General features: G+C 41.5%; 1 protein-coding gene across 1 annotated transcript in view; it reads right to left on the bottom strand.

The window, feature by feature from the left end:
* Window positions 1-19,095, bottom strand: part of LOC5572054 (protein Shroom) — an 808,873-nt gene that overhangs the window by 380,876 nt on the left and 408,902 nt on the right. The window contains exon 4 of the mRNA XM_021847884.1: window positions 303-505. Within this exon, the coding sequence (XP_021703576.1) occupies window positions 303-505 (203 nt within the window). The remainder of the gene's footprint in view (window positions 1-302; window positions 506-19,095) is intronic.

Raw genomic sequence — 19,095 nt, 5'->3', positions numbered from 1 at the left:
ACAATGCTATAGTACTGAATTCGGATTTTCATTTATTTACTAAGATATAAAAAAGCAATGATACGTTGGAAACTAGCAATGAAAAATAAATCTACATTTATAAAAAAAATGACAATAAAGACTCAAAAAAATTAAAAAAAAAAAAAGTACTAAAAGTTTAAAATTTCAAATAACTCAATTTTTTCCATTAAAAAACTGAAACCAAACTATTAAAAATTCGAAAACGTCAATGAAAAAATAAATACTTAAGAATCCAAAAGATTTCAATAAAAGCTGTTAAAATGTATGGCTCTTTCACTTACCGGCACTGGACAGGGCGGACATACTGGTGGCATGGCTTGCCTCCGAAACGTCGCTCATCGAACCCAGCCACTTGAGCGTCTCCGTCGACGATGTGCTCTCCGAGCTGTTGTTGTCCGCGATGCTGTTGCTGGACGAGGACAGCTGCTGCAGGTCCTGCTGGGACCAGTTTCGGGACAGGAGCAGTTCGCTGTCCTGACGCAATCTGAAAGTAAAGAAATGGAGGAAAACTTTAGGTAGAATTCCAATGGGTAACCCATTAACACCCAAATTTTAGGGAAAACGAATTTATTTTTGTTTTAGTCAAACAATAGGGAAGTAGAAAATAGTAACAAAAAAGAAGGTCGAAATGTTGATAACTGTCTAAATTTGGATACACCTAAATTTTATGGACATTTAATTAAGTAAAGAAGTAAATAATTGTTAAATAGTAAAAATTCATGAATAAATATACTTTTATTATATTTTCAATTTTTTAATGTATTTGTTTTCAAAACAGGACGCCGGTCGATAACTGGTTGAATACGAGTCCAATAAATTTTACTTCAGCTGCAGCAGCAACAGAACAATTGCCCAAAACGACAGCCAAGGAACCTTTCACCCCGGCACACCATTTTCGGATTGGCCATTATTATTAATACCAATATTTATTGTTTGCACTTCAAAAGGACCCTGATCCCGGGCGGGTGTCAAGTCGGAGGGCGATAAGCAAAAGTCACCCCCGAGTGCACCACGTTGTTGCGATCATATATTTGCGTTTCCGACTTCGCGGTTCGGTTCGCATTGTATATTGTTCGGTTTCGTTCGATGATCAATTAAGCCGAGAGATCGTCGCGAGCTGATTGTGGGATTCGATTTTTTACATTTGTTGTTGTTTACCAAATTTAGTGTGAGCAAATATTTACCCTCGTTTTGTTGAACGAGAGCTGCCAGCTCTCGGGGGTGTTAATAAAATAAGGGGGGGGGCTGTTTGTCTGTCTGAGAGGTTTGTCGCGGAAAACGGCGGTGAGTAAATTTATCTCATCAATTTACACCAATCGGTTGAACGATCGCACGACGAGACAATTGATCTGGAGTGTGAAATGTGCGATATTTCGCGATTGATTATGGTCAAATGCAGGTAGATATATGCATTCCGGAAAAATAAAAGAGGAAACGAGCACTGTTACTTCGAAGATATGAGTCACTAGGGTTTGTATAAGAAGGTAGGAAATGTATATCTGCTTTTCAGACAAAATTGGAATTACAAGTTGAAACGTATTCGACCATAGTGGATTTGTACTAATGTTGGTCCAAGTGAGGATTTACTTATTATCTGCAAAAATCCCAATTTTGTGTAGACCTGTAAGAAGATTACTTTGAAGATCTCAGTGGATATGTAAGGTACAGTGGGGGAAGTGTATCAGTGAGATAAGTGGATCATTTGTCCATATTGAGCATAAATACTTGGATATGTTGAATGTTTTCGCACCATTGCATCGTTTTAGGCTATGTTCTTACGTTCACACTGATACTAATGTAAAACTGGTACTATACGTACACTAACACAAGCAAACTTGTTGGCTGTAAAAATCAATTAATTTCAAAATTGTTTTCCGTCAATCAAAAATCCATTGTGTCTTTGCCTTAAATAAAATTCTACTAGTTTTTTCAACGCATGGTGAACATTTCAGTTCTAATTGAATGAATCACAATGAAAAATATGTGATTTTTATATATAAATAGAGATATTTTGGACATGGTACACTTACCCCCACTTTTTAATGGGGTGGGGTAAGTGGATCAAGTATTATTATCATTTATTGGCAGACTGCTTACGATAATTTGAATAAGTTTAAATACTCGCAAATATTGTTTTGTTTTTACATTTGTTCATTACTAGCTTAAATTTGTCTAATTGACTATAGAAAATTTGAATTAGTACACCTACAATTTATTTTAATATTTCTGGTACAAGGAAATATAAAAGAACGAATATTGCAAAACTCAAACAAAACTTTTCGTGGTTTAATAAAGCAGAGTTGCAAAAGAGCAAAATATACAACTTTTCCAATTGAAAACATATTATCTTACCTCATTTGACCATCTAAATGGTTCTAAACAGATGATAGAAATACATTCATAAATAGAAAAAGAAGATTTCAGTTTGTTACACAAAAATAGATGTAACTAATATTTTTAAAAGACCAGTGTTTTTCAAAAACTTCGTTAGGAATAATTCTTCAATTCTTCAGTTTAACTTTTGTAAATGTATAGAAGAATTTTATCCAAATAATTCTAGCCACAATGTTTTTTTTTTTGTTTGAATAAGTATGAACTTGTGTGAACTAATGTATTAATATTTTCAATAATAAAATGAAGACACTTTTTAATTTTTAAAGTATCAAAACATGACATAACTAGCACTAATAACAAAAATAAGAGCAATATCATTCTTAGTAGGGGAACCTGGTCCAATTCGGACCCTGTTCTAATTCGGACCATCAATCATTTCTTCATACAGCCGCTACTGTAAAGATCGTGTATACTGTTTTTCTACTCACCGTCTGGCTGGGATATAACACAATAAATTTGACCCATTTTAGTTATTTCGTTTGCTTTTTATATTAGTTTGTTGTTTTGAAGTGGTCTAGTGTACTGTCGGTTAGCACTTTTTCCAAGCTTCTGTAAGCGACAATAATACTTCAATTTTTCTGTGTTATCTTATAATCGAACCCCCTCAGCCTAAACTTTCACCTGACCATATGGTTTTGAAATATCTATGCACTGTTTGTGCTCAACTAGTTTGTAAATCACAAAATGTGTGTTGGTCCAAACCGGACCTTTTGATATGGTTCAATACGGACCTCTCGAATTCCAACGAGAATACAGCCTATTCCAAGAGCTCCATCACGTGAGAGTTTCTTCGACTTGGTAGAAAATCATAGAAGTTGCAATATTGATCGATGGTGTCTTTGTTTCTTTTGTGGTCAAAAAAAGTATTCGGAAAAATAAGAAATACGGTAGACCACTGAAAAATAGAGAAAATAATAAATCATCTACTTAGAGAGTATCTTTATGAATACCACAGCCAAGCTGTATCCAAAATAGTATGACAATACGTTACAAAACACGTTTACGAGTGCTGAGAACAATACAGTCAACTCTTCCTTACGTGATTCTCTGTGTTTTTGTTCCCTTGCTCGATGGAATGCGCAGTTCCTTCAATATAGCATACTTTGACTCCTAAATTTAAGTCTAAACTTCTCCAACTTTATGTTTCCAGATTCGATGCTGTCTGCTTCAGTATCCCATACACAATACCAATTTTTTTACCAGTTTCGGATATCACCTCTTTTTTTTAATAAAATCCACATTTTACTTGAGCTAGTTTTGACTCTAATTCAATTGAAATTTGACGTGCATTCAGTTTATTTTTTTGAGCTTCCGTTTACAGGAGAAGTTCAAAAAGCATGATACCACACAAATCAGAGTTATATTTTATTACTACCTAAGCAAAACCCCATAAAATATAACGTGGTCCTATTTAGAACATGGGGGGTCCGAATTGGAACAGTGTTGGTCCAATTCGGACCTTCTGAAGAATTTTGTTCAAACATCTCTAGTCATGTCCTATTAGAAGATATCACAAAACTTTCTGAGAGAAAAGTGTGCGCACTGAATCAGGCTTTTACGCAAACATAAAACTTTTCATGCCATTTATCGTACTAAAAAGATATGGCCAAAAAACTGTTACTAGGTCCGAATTGGACCATGTTCCCCTATACATAATTACACCATATATGCTTTGAGAATAGATCTTTTTTAGTGATGATCCACTTACCCCACCATGGTGGAGTAAGTGGATTATTTGGCGGAAATTTTCAAGTCCCTCGTACTCAATAAATAAAAATCAGAAAAATCTAAATAAATGACGATTTGAAGTAAACAAGCCCTTCATTTGTTATCCACAGAAAAAAGTTTGAATTACATTATTTACGTAAGCTGTACATAATAATGAAGTTGACTATTGATTTTTCTGTATCCACTTACCCCACGGTACCTTATATGGAAACCACTGTGGATTTTATAGTGATGTGAAGATGTATGTGGTCATTGATACATCTCTGTAGAGGTTCACAGTGTGTACGGTAGAAGCTAGGGACTTGTTCCCTAGCGCCAATGTAGAACCACCAGTTGGCTTGACCGGGGCCTGGATCCGGTTTACCGGTTTCCAGCCAGCCCAAGGGGAGGTTGCCTAGGACGTGACGCGGGTTCAATGCAGGGCTCTATTGAATTGCTACAAAAATCTACAGGTCCACAAGCACGTCTCCGTATAAGCGACCCGTACCGCTTTCAAAATACTTTAAATCACCAGGAGCGCATTAGAATCAGCATTAGACTGTCAGCATAGTCAATGGAGTTCAACACAGCAGGAGTCGAAGACGCGAGCGCTTTCCAGGAAAGCGGTAAGGGGCCACGAAAGCCGGTGCATACCACGGAGAATCTATAAGACATAAGAACTACAAGGAGGATTAGGGATTCGCCAAAGATAAAGAAGAAAACAGAAAGAGAAGGTGGAGAAAGGACAGGAAGAAGAAAGCGAGCGCCCGCAGCGTGAGTGGTCGAAAGGGGATGCCATAATTGTTAAGGCAAACGATTAAACAACGTACGCAGATATCCTTCGATAAGTTAAAGACGATCCGAACCCGAAGGACATGGGGGAAAACGTGGTTAGAACGCGGCGCACCCAGAAAGAGCTCAAGAATGACCCAGCGATCAAGAGCTCGGCCTATCAGGAGCTAGTCACGAAATCGGCGAACGAGGCGTACGTTAGAACACTTACTCAGGAAACAGTTGTGGAGTGCAGATATCTGAACGAGATAACAACCGTGGATGAGGTGCGTGAGGAGCTGCGTAAGCAATACAGTCTTGGAGAGGAGCCCATGGCAATCCGTCTGAGGAAGTCGTACAACGGCACACTGTCAACGACGATTCAGTTGACACGGCGAACATTCCGGTGGTGAAGGGCAAGATGAGAATTGTGGTCAAGTGTAAGGCCTTCGGACACCCGGCGGCGAGCTGCAAGGATCCGTACAGAACCGAACTATGTAGGAAATGTGGAGAAAGAGGTCACTTTGGAAAAGACTGCTAGAATCAACCAAGGTGTTTGCTCTGCTTACCGGAGGAAAGAAACACCCATTCTACGGGCAGCTTCAATTGCTGTGTGAACCAAAAGCCGATCGCAGCCCAACAGTGACGGAGGTAACGCAGATCAACCTTAATTAATTGGGTTGTGGATAGCAGAGGCGCAGCGGCGATACAAGTTACGGGTAGGTTTCTTATCCAGGATGTGGTTGCCTGCTCAAACACAGGGCTCGTTATCGCCAAAATAGACGGAAACTACTTTTGCAGCTGCTACGCGCCTCCAAGATGGACGCTCGAAGAATTAAGTCGAATGTTGGAGTAGTTGACCGACGAGCTAGTTGGTCGAACACCACTGCTGATTGGAAGTGACTTCAATGCATGGGCCGTAGAGTGAGTTAACAGGGTTACAACCTACTGGAAGCTGTAGCGGACGATTGTGCAACGAAGGAATATTTCTGAAGGACGGACGGGAGTCGATCATCGATCTAATATTTTGCAGCCCATCACTGGAGGGTAAGCGAAGAGTACTCCCATAGCGATCACCAGGCGATACGCTACAGGATTGGCCAACGAAACACTGCGGCAATGCAGAGGAACACAATTGGCGTCCGGTAGTGGAAGACGAAGGTTTCGCCACAGATCTCTTCGCCAAAGTCGCGCTGAAGTCCGAGATAAGGGCAAGCAAAGAGGCCTGCTTCGAGGGACTCTGTCAGAGTGCCAACGCGAACCCGTGGGGTGATGCCTACAGGATCGTTATGGCGAAGACAAGAGGTGCAATTGCTCCTACGGAGCAATCTCCACAGATGCTGGAGGGGATCATCGAGGGGCTCTTCCCGCGCCACAACCCTAGCCCATGGCCTCCTTTTGTAGGACAGCCGGGGATTGGGGCTGGCGATGAGGATAGAGTAACCGATGAGGAACTTGTAGGGATTGAAAAATCCCTAAGCATGGGGAAGGCACCAGGTCCGGACGGAGTTCCAAACCTGGCCCTCAAAGTCGCAATCTTGGAGGCTCCCGGTATGTTTAGATCTGCTTTGCAGATATGCCTGGACGAGGGAGTATTTCCAGATGCGTGGAAGAGGCAGAGCCTGGTACTATTGCCAAAGGCGGGGAAACCACCCGGTGACCCGTCGGCGTATAGGCCAATATGCTTGATTGACACGGTGGGGAAAGTGCTCGAGAAGATCATCCTCAACAGACTGTCGAGGTACACCGAGGGTGTAAATGTTCTCTCAAGCAACCAGTTTGGCTTCCGGAAAGGGAGGTCCACCGTAGACGCTATTCTGACGGTTAAGAAAACCGCTGAGACAGCACTCCAGCGTAAGAGAAGGGGTATTCGCTACTGCGCAGTAGTGACGCTGGATGTAAGGAACGCATTTAAAAGTGCCAGTTGGGCGGCTATTGCTGATGCGCTCCTGCGTCTGAGGATACCCGAGTACCTGTACAAGATTCTCGGAAGTTACTTCCAGAATCGGGTATTAGTCTATGACACAGAGATGGGTCGGAAGTGCTTTCACATAACCTCAGAAGTCCCGCAAGGTTCCATCCTGGGTCCGGTGTTATGGAATGTCATGTACGACGAGGTGTTGAGATTAAAATTCCCGGCGGGTGTGGTCATCGTTGGCTTTGCCGACGATATTACGCTGGAGGTCTACGGTGAATCGATCGAAGAAGTGGAATTGACTGCAGCCCACTCAATCGCAATTGTGGAGGAGTGGATGAGCTCCAAGAAACTGGAATTGGCTCACCACAAAACTGAGGCTGTTGTTGTCAACAACCGAAAGTCGGTGCAGCAAGCGGTGATCAGTGTAGGCGACTGCACAATCACTTCGAAGCGCTCCACAGTATTTCGATCGGCCGAAATCGTGAACTTAATTCTGTAGCACTTTTAAACGTGATTTTTTCGGAATGGTGTCTTCGGACGAAAATTTTCTAAAAATATAGCGCATATATTGACGGTAAATGTTAGTTCGCAACTTTGCCACGGGCGGCGCTGCGAAAATATTTTTTTTGAAATGACGATCTTTAAATATGGTGTCTTTGGCAAAGTTGTAGATAATTCAATTACAAACAACTTTGCCAAAGACACCTAGTGTGTATTCAGCCGCATTTCCGAAATACGGGAGTATTTTATGAACGACCCCCTAAAACTAGTTTTTCTCGTTTATTTTGAAAATACGAAGTTTCCGGTAGCAACAATGTTCTACAAAATTATGTAAACAGTCAAAATGAATCATTCTCTAGATAAAACTAGGTTTCTATAGATCAAGGAAAAGCAGTTATAACCATTTAAGTGCAAAAATCAGTCATTTTTGGGGTCCGTGTATTTATTCGGGTGGCAGCTGGTGGCAGATGAAACCTAGTAGGATTCAAAATACATCATTAGTAGTTGTGAATGTCGATAGTGTCATTAGTATCCATGAGTATCCCTTTTACTTAGAGGAAGATTCATCAATGACTCTTATTACCCTGTAGTACTTAGTTATATGATGGGTAGAGGGCTATGTGGCTCCATACTTCTTCTTTTTCTTCTTCTTGTCACATTCTTCATCATTACGCACAACCAATAGGTTTCAAATAGGGTCGATGTACCAATAGCCGCATAGCTAAAAACTAATATTCGTATAAAATCGAAAAATAAAGTCTGCGGAATTATTTTTAGATTATCTGAAAGCTTTTTATCTTGGCTTTGTGGAAAAATTATGAAACATACGAAAACTCATGTTTTTGTATTTATTATCGCTTGTGCCACTATAGGAACACATGTGCCTATAGTAGCACTATTCCTAATTTCTGTTCCTATAGTAGCACTAGCCTCATGAAATAGGCAAAACACAAATCAAAACCGTATTTTTACAAAACTTTTATATTTTTCCTTTGAAGTGTGGATAAAAAGCGTTCGATTGATGTAAAAAAGTTCCTAATTTATCAACTATTTTGTTTAATAACAAAATAGTTTCTCTTAGTAGTGCTACTATAGGAACAATAGGTTAACTATAGGTGCAAGGGAGCTAAAATTTTAAGCAAAACTATTCATTTCGATCATTTTTTTGAACAAAATCGAGCTGTGTGTCAATGGTACTTAGATAAATAGCTACTGATCTTCATGTCAAAAATTATTTTGCTACGATTACCAGCGAAACGGCCGTAAAAAGCCACTAGTGCGACTATAGGGGACCGTTTACTAAGGGAACACCGACCCTACATGTTTGCAGAAAGTTTTCAATCTCGAGAAACGACGCTTTACGAAATGACTCGCCCTTCAATTATTTTTCACTTGAGATTTTTGCGTTTTTTCGTACATCGCAAGTAACCAAATAGCACTTTAATTCGCTCTGCGTGCTAGCATTATACAGCTGACATGATTAATTGGTCGAATAATGGCACTAAAAGACCAAAAAGTTGAACTAGCAGGCTAGTGTTTACTTGAGATATACACTATGACACGTGCAAGCACGATGCGGTGAGTAGCAAATTAAGTGATGTATCAAATTCAAATCCAAAATCAGGCAAGAGCCTCAATATCTGATCATTTTGTAAATGAGTGTTGCAACCATAAGAATTGCGTTAACCTTTAAACACTGATTTAATTCACAGAATAGTGATTCAATGATTTAGTCTTTTCTCAACAGAATATTTCTCCAAATTTGCAAAGCTTGCACTTGCTATAGTGTCTATGTACAAAAAATAGCTAAAACGCAAGCGAAAAATAGTTGTATGGCGAGACATTTTGTGACTAATTGAGAACTTTCTTCATAAAAGTATTTGGAACCTATTGAGTGTGTGTGTGTTTAAAGATGAAGAATGTGTCAAGAAGAAGAAAAAGAAGACGTTTGGAGTCACATAGGCCTCTATCCATCATATAACTAGGTACTTCAGGGTAATAAGAGTCATTGATGAAACTTCCTCTAAGTAAAAGGGGTACTCGTGGATACTAATGACACTATCGACATTTACAACTACTAATGATGTATTTTGAATCCTACTAGGTTTCATCTGCCACCAGCTGCCACCCGAATAAATACACGGACCCCCAAAATGGCTGATTTTTGCACTTAAATGGTTATAACTGCTTTTCCTTGGTCTTTAGAAACATAGTGTCTTCTAGAGAATGATTCATTTTGACTGTTTACACAATTTTGTAGAACATTGTTGCTACCGGAAACTTCGCATTTTCAAAATATACGAGAAAAACTAGTTTTAGGGGGTCGTTCATAAAATACTCCGGTATTTTGGAAATGCGACTGAATACACACTAGGTGTCTTTGGCAAAGTTGTTTGTAATTGAATTATCTACAACTTTGCCAAAGACACCATATTTAAAGATCGTCATTTCAAAAAAAATATTTTCGCAGCGCCGCCCGTGGCAAAGTTGCGAACTAACATTTACCGTCAATATATGCGCTATATTTTTAGAAAATTTTCGTCCGAAGACACCATTCCGAAAAAATCACGTTTAAAGGTGCTACAGAATTAAGTTCACGATTTCGGCCGATCGAAATACTGTGCGCTCCGTCAAACACTTGGGGGTGATGATCGACGACAAGCTTACCTTCGGTAGCCATGTCGATTATGCCTGCAAGAGAGCCTCCAAAGCTATTGTGGCACTGTCCCGGATGATGTCCAATAGCTCTGCGGTATACGCCAGTAAGCGTAAGCTTCTGGCCAGTGTCGCCTCGTCCATACTGAGGTATGGTGGCCCGGCTTGGGGCACGGCTTTGAGTACCGATAACTACCGTAGCAAGCTAGAGAGTACTTATAGGCTAATGTGCCTGAGGGTTGCGAGCGCGTACCGTACCGTGTCACACGATGCACTCTGTGTCATCACCGGTATGATGCCTATTGGTATCCTTATCATGGAAGACATAGAGTGCTTCGAAATGCGCGGCACAAGAGGCATACGCAGGACTGCCAGACTGGCCTCCATGGTCAAATGGCAGCGTGCGTGGGACAGTTCCACCAAGGGAGTGTGGACTCACAGGTTGATTCCGAGGTTAGATATCTGGGTCAATAGGCGCCATGGGGAACTAACATTCCACCTAAAACAGGTCCTTTCGGGCCATGGATGCTTTAGACAGTATCTACACCGTTTCGGTCATGCGGGTTCTCCCGAATGTCCAGTTTGTGCAGGTTTAGAGGAAACGGCGGAACACGTTTTGTTCGTGTGCCCGCGTTTCCGCACAATGCGTGACCGCATGTTTGCCACATGCGGTCGGGACACGACTCCGGACAATTTGGTCCAGAGGATGTGTGCAGACGAGTTTGGCTGGAATGCCGTTTCATCGGCTATCACCCACATCGTCTCGGAACTCCAAAGGAGGTGGCGTGTGGACTCGAGGAGTGACTAGTGCAGACGCTAATCAACAGGTGGTCCAAAGGTTCGCAGTCGGCTACGTAGGTCATACCGGTGCCCTACGGTCGAAATCGACCCTTACAGCGATTAAATGGCCGCGGGGAAAACATCTTGGTAGCGCTGCTGTCGTGGCGCCGGCCTACTGGGTGGATACGAGCCTCTGGTTGTTCGGGGCAGGTGGAGGCCCCTTCGTCAGCAATCCCAGCTGGTGCTAGCTGATAGGGCCTGAGCTTTCAGTAGGTCAAATTGCGAAGCCCGCAGTATCAGTTCTTGATACCTGCGGTGCAGCTGGGCGATGGCTTAGTGGTCGACCCTGCCCGCTTTCAGCGGACAACGGGAGGTGAGGAACACCCGGGAAGCTGGCAATGCCCCAGCATGCTACCTTGGTGGACCCCCCAAAGCGTGTCATCGATGTTCGTTGCTGCATGGCTACGCAGCTAACCTGGAGGATGCGATGTGCAATAGCCCCTCTCCGAAGCAATGCCTTCTTGGTGGTCCCGGAGAGACGAAGGGTTTGGCGGCAATGGAAATGGTTTAGTGGGTCGGGGGTGTAGTCCTGTTCACTGCTTGTACGTAGTAAATGGTCCCCAACCCCACACTCCCGGACCTCGGTCCGGAGTCTGTTGAGCAGATTATCCCCCCATTGCTTAGAAGGAAAAAAAAAAGATCTCTTCGTTGAGGCACTTCGCACCGACAGCGATGATCTGAACTTGGATGCGGAAGGGCTGACAACAGCGATGGCAAGGGCATGTGATACAAGCAAACGATCGACGTCCCGCGTACTGGTGAAACAAGGCACTCAACGCCCTCCGTGCTGCTTGCCTAAAAGTCAATAGACGTTACCAGAGAGCAAGGAACGTAAAAGTCAAGGAGGATCGAAAGGTCGTATTCCAAGCAGCCAGAGATGCCTTCAAATGCGAGATAACGCTAAGCAAGTTTGAGCGCTACAAGGAGCTACGCAGAACAGCTGACGCCAACTCCTGGTGGTTATGGCGAAAGTTAAGGGTTCATCAATGCCGGTTGAAACGTGTGCTGAAAAGCTGAGGGTCTCTTCCCAACGCATGATCTGACACCGTGGCTACCTAAACCGTATGTCGACGAGGAAGAAGCAAACGCCGACGACCTTCAGGTCTTCGATAGCGAGCTTGTAGTAGCGGCGAAAGCATCGAAGTTGGTTACTGTAGATGTTAAGAACGCGTTCAATAGGGGCAGTTGGGAGGCTATCGTCACAGCGGTTTCTATCGAATGCGGGTTCTTGAATATTTGTGCCGAATTCTCAGAGCTACTTGGAGAATCGGGTGTTGGTGTATGCAATCGACGCTGACCGAAAAGAGTTAAGAGTAACGGCGGGAGTTTCGCAAGGGTCCATACCGGGTCCTGCGCTGTGGTATGGGATTTACGACGGGGTCCTATCACTAGAGTTACCCACGGGTGTGGAGATCGTCGGCTTTGCTGACAGAAACAGTAATAGGCGAAACGCTGGAGGAAGAGTAAGTGCTAGCCACGGAAGCAATGGGTACGATCGAGAACTGGATGAATGAAATCAAGCAGAAGATAGCCCACCACTAAACAAAGGTGATACTAGTCAGCAATCGCAAAGCGGTTCAACACGCTGAGATTGTCGTCGGGGGACATGTCATACCATCACAGCGATCACTTAGACACCTAGGCGTGATGATAGACGATCGGCTAAACTTCAACAGCCACGTGGACAATACGTGTGAGAAGGCGGCAAAGGCGACCAACACACTTACAAGGATCATGCCGAACGCTCACGGTCCGAGAAGCAGTAGGAGGCGTCTTCTGGCTAGCGTATCATCGTCGATACTGAGACATGGAGTTCCGGCTTGGAGTGGAGCACAGCAAGCCAAGCGTAATCGGGACAAGCTTAACGGCACGTTTCGGCTGATGGTCATGAGAGTAGCAAACGCATACAGAACAATATTGACGGAGGCAATATGTGTGATCACCGGGATGATTCTGATTTGTATCACCCTGTGAGAAGACATCGAGTGTTATCAGTGGAGAGGCACTAGACAAGTGAGGAAATTGGTGAGGATCGGCTCGCTGGTCAAGTGGCAGCAAGAATGGGATGCCTCTGAGAAAGGTAGGTGGACCCACAGACTCATCCCGAATGTGTCGACCTGGGTAAACAAGGAGCATGGCGAAGTGAACTTCCACCTGACACGGTTCCTGTCAGGTCACGGTTGCTTCAAACAGTATTTTCATCGATTCGACCACGCGCTGTCACCGTTCTGTCCCGTGTGCATCGGGTCGTTGGCACTCGAGTCAACCTGATTAAGAAAGAAGACGAAGATCTCCCCTGCGATAGCCTTCGGTGTAGGTATCTTTGTGGTAGTTCTCTATAAAAACTAATATGAAGACCTCTGTAGACTTGACGTTTATGGGAACCTACGTCAAGATCACTTTATCACTTTGGAGACTTATGTGGAGATCTACACGGAATCTTTTTGGATTGTAGCAATGATACATCTTATTCTTCTGCTTCTTGGCATTACGTCTTCACTGGAACAAAGCTTGCTTCTCAGCTTAGTGTTCTTATGAGCACTTCCACAGTTATTAGCTGAGAGCTTTTTTTGCCAAAGTTGCCATTTTTGCATTCGTAAATCGTGTGGCAGGTATGATGATACTTTATGCCCTGGGAAGTCAAGGAAATTTCCATTACGAAGAGTTCCTGGACCGACCGGGAATTGAACCCAGTCGTCTTCAGCAAGACTTTGCTTTGTAGCCGCGGACTCTAACCACTCGGCTAAGGAAGGCTCCATACATGTTTCCCACCAGATCTTATTGAGCAGAATCGCTGAAAAGTGAGCAGCATCATCCCATTTTACGGTATGTTATTTTATTTTAAAGTTGAGAGAAGATATTGCCGATATGATACCTCAATCACAATATATCTGCGATCGATACAACAACATAGCGCCTGACTCTCATTGATTCGCTAACATCACCAATTATGCTCCTACGTCAATCCCACTCAAAACCCCTCTTTATTATGAGGGCTGATAAATCCCTCGTTGACGTCGTTGGCGCCACGAAGCACAAATCCTAACTCCGGTAGCTACCGCACGGTGTTGATCTAGGGGCCACTGGAAAGACCTCATTTGACACTCGATACCTTGGCGTAGGACCAGAAACGGACAACGACACAGCAGCAACGACCCCTTGTGATCCACCCTCCATCTCAATTCAACCATCGCGCACACAGTGTAGAGGCTGGCTGCCATCATAATCGCAATCACGTTCCGCCCAGTTCCGAACTCTGCTACTACTACCCGATCGGAAGAGAATATTAAACCTGTAACAATCACATACCAGAGTGAGCTAGTATATCCGACTTGTTTTAATATAATAAAATTAATATGTTTTTCAAAAAAATTGATTGATTTTTTGTATTTTGTCTCTAACTACCTCCTTTTGAAAAGCATACCAAAGTATGCTAGTATTTAACTTTCATATCGTTTGCCATATTTTTAATCTCGGGTACTCAGGCGAGGAACGGTAGTGCATGTACCAAGTCGCAGTATGCCGCCAGCAGAGAGCCCAGCTAAAGATCAATCGATTCGACATGCTGACCCCGTTTCGAGTTTTCCTTCGCTGCAGTAGCTCGACCACCCTCACCTTTATGGTTGCAGTGCCCCTCGCAAGACTCAGGACGCACGCCCAGCCCCCCCTTCCTTCATAGATATCGATTGATCCACGTACATACGCTCCGCAGAACTTCTTGGTAGGTAATCAGAGGCCATTCAATCTTTTGCGGGTGGGTTTCCCACCGAAGACTACGAATTGGTGGAGTGGTGACTTCCATTGGAATTAAACATGTGAAATTCTGGCTTACTTAATTTTAAGTAATTTTTTTGATACGAAGTCTTCGACATTCACACAATACTGAACGTTACGCTAAACTCACCGACTAAGAAGCCGGACAACTACCGCCCCGAGTCCGGGTCGAGGAAAATCCGATTTAATGAAAATTGATTTGTCCCATTATTTTAAGGCAAAACAGGCGCTTAAGTAGACGCAGGGGACATCGATTCGGACAGTGGCAATCTCCTCGAGTAACAACCGACTGCTCGGCTGATCCAAGCTTCTTTCAAATGCCAATATTCGTCGTCGATATGATAGGCATGAGTGGTGGCGGTTATTTGAATGAGGAGAACCCTAGAAGGATGAAGAGATTTGAGGAACGGAGAAAAAGAAAATAGTTGCATGCTAATAGATAAATAATGGACCGTTTTGAAACGTGGACGGTGGGCTTCCTGAAGTGGGTATTGAACGATGGTTAGTCGAGACCGGTCGTCCGGTGGATGTGCTACCGGATTGAAGACGAAGACGGAACAGTACGGAGGATCTTCGAATACTATTGGTGGGTGGTCCATAACAACGTTATTACTTTCTTGGTCGCTTGGTTTTACGAAAAGTGTACCGTGTGCAGGCCCGGATTTGGGGGGGGGGGGGGGGCGAGGGGGCAAATGCAAATGCACCCCCCTTGAATACTAGCAACATTAATGTTTTGTTTGATTATCTCATCGAGACTTTCAGAAACAAGGCTGGAAAAAAACCTTGATCCAATGAAAACCATCAAAAACTTTGAAAATCTTCTCGGGTTAATATAAAGCAAGTAACAGCCTTTTGGATTAAATTACAGTGCTCTATGTTCTGGAATGATCCTGTAAAATCGAAGATACTCGGTAATTCATACATTTTCTTGATTTTACTGTCAGAGTACTAAAACTACCAACTTATCAAACACATCGAAATTGTACCAGAAATTTGATGTTTCCATATTTTACTTTTACTCTTTTCCGTTCGTGTCTGTTTTTTTTTAATTTGCATTATTATTTTCATGGTTTTGTTTATATATTGCAATTTTTACTAAAAGTTCAAAAGTGACCTTAGTTTTGACTGAAATCTACAGAATTTAAATACAACTATATTTAAACCGATCCCTAAATTACTAGCCCTAGTGGATAAAATATCAAGGTTATTTCTGCTCGAGAGCTATTTACAAAAACTATAGCACCATCTGCAGGTTGTCTAAGCGAGCATAGTTTTTCCAAACTGTTGTCAATATCTCAAACAGTAATTATAAAGAAAAGAACTAAAACATGAGCCTTGGAGAAAGCTTATGTAGCTAGTTCTGGAAGATGTTATTACACCGCGAGTGATGTTCATGTGTTTTTCTGAAAGCAATTGCTCCTTGTTCTTAAAGACTAGTTTGATTGAAACAAAGCTTGATAAATGTTTGTTTGTTACGCAAAACAAATTGAGTAAGGTACCGTGGGGTAAGTGGATACAGAAAAATCAATAGTCAACTTCATTGTTATGTACAGCTAACGTGAATAATGTAATTCAAACTTTTTTCTGTGGATTACAAAGGAGGGACTCAAATAAACGAATATTTTGATTTTTCTGATTGTTATTTATTGAGTATGAGGGACTTAAAAATTTGCGCCAAATGATCCACTTGCCCCACCATGTTGGGGTAAGTGGATCACCAAAAGAAAACAATCTGTTCTCAGAACAAATGTGATGTAAAAATGTATAGTAAGAATGATATTACTCTCGTTATTATTATAAGTGCTAGTAATTGTACATTTTAATACTTTAAAATTAAAAAGTATCTTTATTTAATCAAAATATATTTAAAAATATGCATATTGTTCGTTTTGTTGAGGAATAGATTCTCATGCACATTTTGAACGTGGAAAAATAAATACTCACACGTCAGTTTCTATGGCACTTTCATAGAAGCACGCAACTTGCATTCAATGTACAATCCAACATAATGCGTTACATGTGCGTTACGTGTTAGTTTTGTTAGCTACGACGCCATCCAATATATGGCAAACATGGTGGGAGAATATTTTGGTGTGAGAAAATTATTTCGGTGTGAGTCTATTAGAGGGCAAAATCCTCAATACATTAGTTCACACTAATTCGCACAACAAAAAATCATTGTAATTAGAATAATTTGGAGAAAATTCATCAATTTATACACATAAGTTACACAGAAGTATTGTAGGGTTATTCTTATCGATGTTTTCGAATAACACTTGTAGTTCGAAAATATTAGTTACATTTATTTTAGAATAACAAACTGAAATCTTTTTATTCTATTTATGAATATGTTTGTATCATAAGTCTAGAATAATTTATATGGTCAAATAAGGTACGATAATATGCTTTCAATTGGAAAATCAGTATATTGTGCTCTTTTGCAACTCAGCATAGATAAACCACAAAAAGTTTCGTGTGAGTTTTGAAATTATTATTATTTTATATTTTTTTATACCAGAAAGGGTAAAAAAAAACTTTTAGGTGGATTAATTCAAATTCTCTATGGTCAATTTGACAAATTTAAGCTGGGAATGAAAAAATAAAGGAAAACAACATTTGCGAATATTAAAACTTATTAAAATTCTGGTAAGCAGTCTGCCAATAAATGATAATAATACTTGATCCACTTACCCCACCCCATTTAAAAGTAGAGGTAAGTGTACCATGTACAATATATCTGTATTTATTTATAAAAATCACATATTTTTTATATTGATTCATTCAATAAGAACTGAAATGGCCACCATGTGTCGAAAAAACTAATAGAATTCGATTTTAGACAGAGATACAATGGATTTTTGATTGCTGGAAAACAATTTTGAAATTAATTAATATTTGCAGCTAACAAGTTTGCTTGTGTTAGTGTACGTTTTTTACCAGTTTTTCAATAGTATTATTATACCGCGAAATTATACTAATCGTTCCCGTGATGTACCTAACAGCTCTTAAATTTTAAGTTTCTACAAAAAAGGGTAGAGAATTATGGCTATACCTTGTTTAAATATATAATGTGTGCATTGGATGGTTTGCTTCAAGGCGAGTCTAGTACACGACACTGAAGACGGCCTTACAGTTGAGTTCGAAATACTCGTATCTGTCAAAGGATACAATCTCTAGTGGAATTAACTGGTATAGTACTAAATTCGGCTTTTCATTAACTTGTGATATTATGATAGCATGTGCTTTGGGTCTCTTAATGGGCTCCGCAGCATGTTTGTTGAAGTGTGCAATCTCAATCCAGTGATGAGATACAAAATTGGTGTCTTCGACAAAGATGAATTAAATGAGACTTGTTCGCGCTAGTGATATTTGATACTTGGTGGGCAACAATGCTATAGCGTTGAATCTACACCAAATGAAGAATACTTCTCCTGGTGCATTGGCCCAGCTTCCAGTTGCTCTGAACTTTGAGCGACCATAAATCCTTTTCAACTGCAAAAAGCCATCTGCCACGGCCTCTTTCTGGTTCTTTGCTGAATGTTAGTTTAGCTTGACGTTCCTCCGACATGCGAGCTACATCCCAGCCCACCGCAGCCTGCCGTGTTTTATACGCTCAACAATATCCATTTTACCATGGACTTGGTATAACTCGCGATTCATGCGACGGCGCCAAATGCATTTGTCCAATTTACCGCCGAGTTCGCAACACTTTCCGTTCATAGAACCCAAAAACTCTCGTGTCGACCTCTTTCAACATCCTAGATTTGAGACTGTACAGAGACACCGGAAGAATTAGAGTCTTGTACAACGCGAGTTTGGTCTTCGTTTGTAAGCTGTAGGACTTTAGCTGGTTACGAAGTCGGTAAAAAGCCCTACTCTCAGCTGCAATACACCTTTTTACCTCGAGGTTAATATCATTATCGCAAGTCTCATCCGTAACCCGTGTATTTGATTTCGATCCTTCCAATGTTGCGCGAATCAGTCTAATCAGCTTCGCTGGAAAACCATGTTCCATTATTATTTATTTTCACTGAATTGTACACCGCCTTCAAATCAAACAGATGATGAGTCTGCAAGTTTTACTTTCGGAATTTATCAAGGATCTGTCGCAGGGTAAACCAGATTGGTATTCACCGACAAATGAGACCATCCATTCAGCTAGCAGGCAGTTCTTCTTCCTTCTATATCCTTAGTAGTATATGGTGAATTATTCTATGCAGCTACTCACTTTCATGCTTGAGAAGTTCGGCAGGGGGCTCATCCATACCAGCAACCTTGTTGTTCTTCAGCTCCTTAATCGCTGTCTTAACCTCATCTAGTGATGGAGACTCCACAGCTTGACCAACGTTATCGATGTTCTTTCGTTCCCTCCATTCAGTAACGTTTCGAAGTGTTTTCTCCACCTGGCAGTCATCTTGAAACTAAACACATTAAAAATGGTCATTCTTACAACCTATCAAAAAAAAAATCTTTGTCGAAGTAGCTGGCGAGACCAGTTGAAATCAAAGAGAGCA

The sequence above is a fragment of the Aedes aegypti genome, chromosome 2 (genome assembly GCF_002204515.2).
Source record: "Aedes aegypti strain LVP_AGWG chromosome 2, AaegL5.0 Primary Assembly, whole genome shotgun sequence".
Lineage (NCBI taxonomy): Eukaryota > Metazoa > Arthropoda > Insecta > Diptera > Culicidae > Aedes > Aedes aegypti.
The sequence above is the reverse complement of the archived record's forward strand: the minus strand, read 5'-3'. Positions and strand labels throughout refer to the sequence as shown.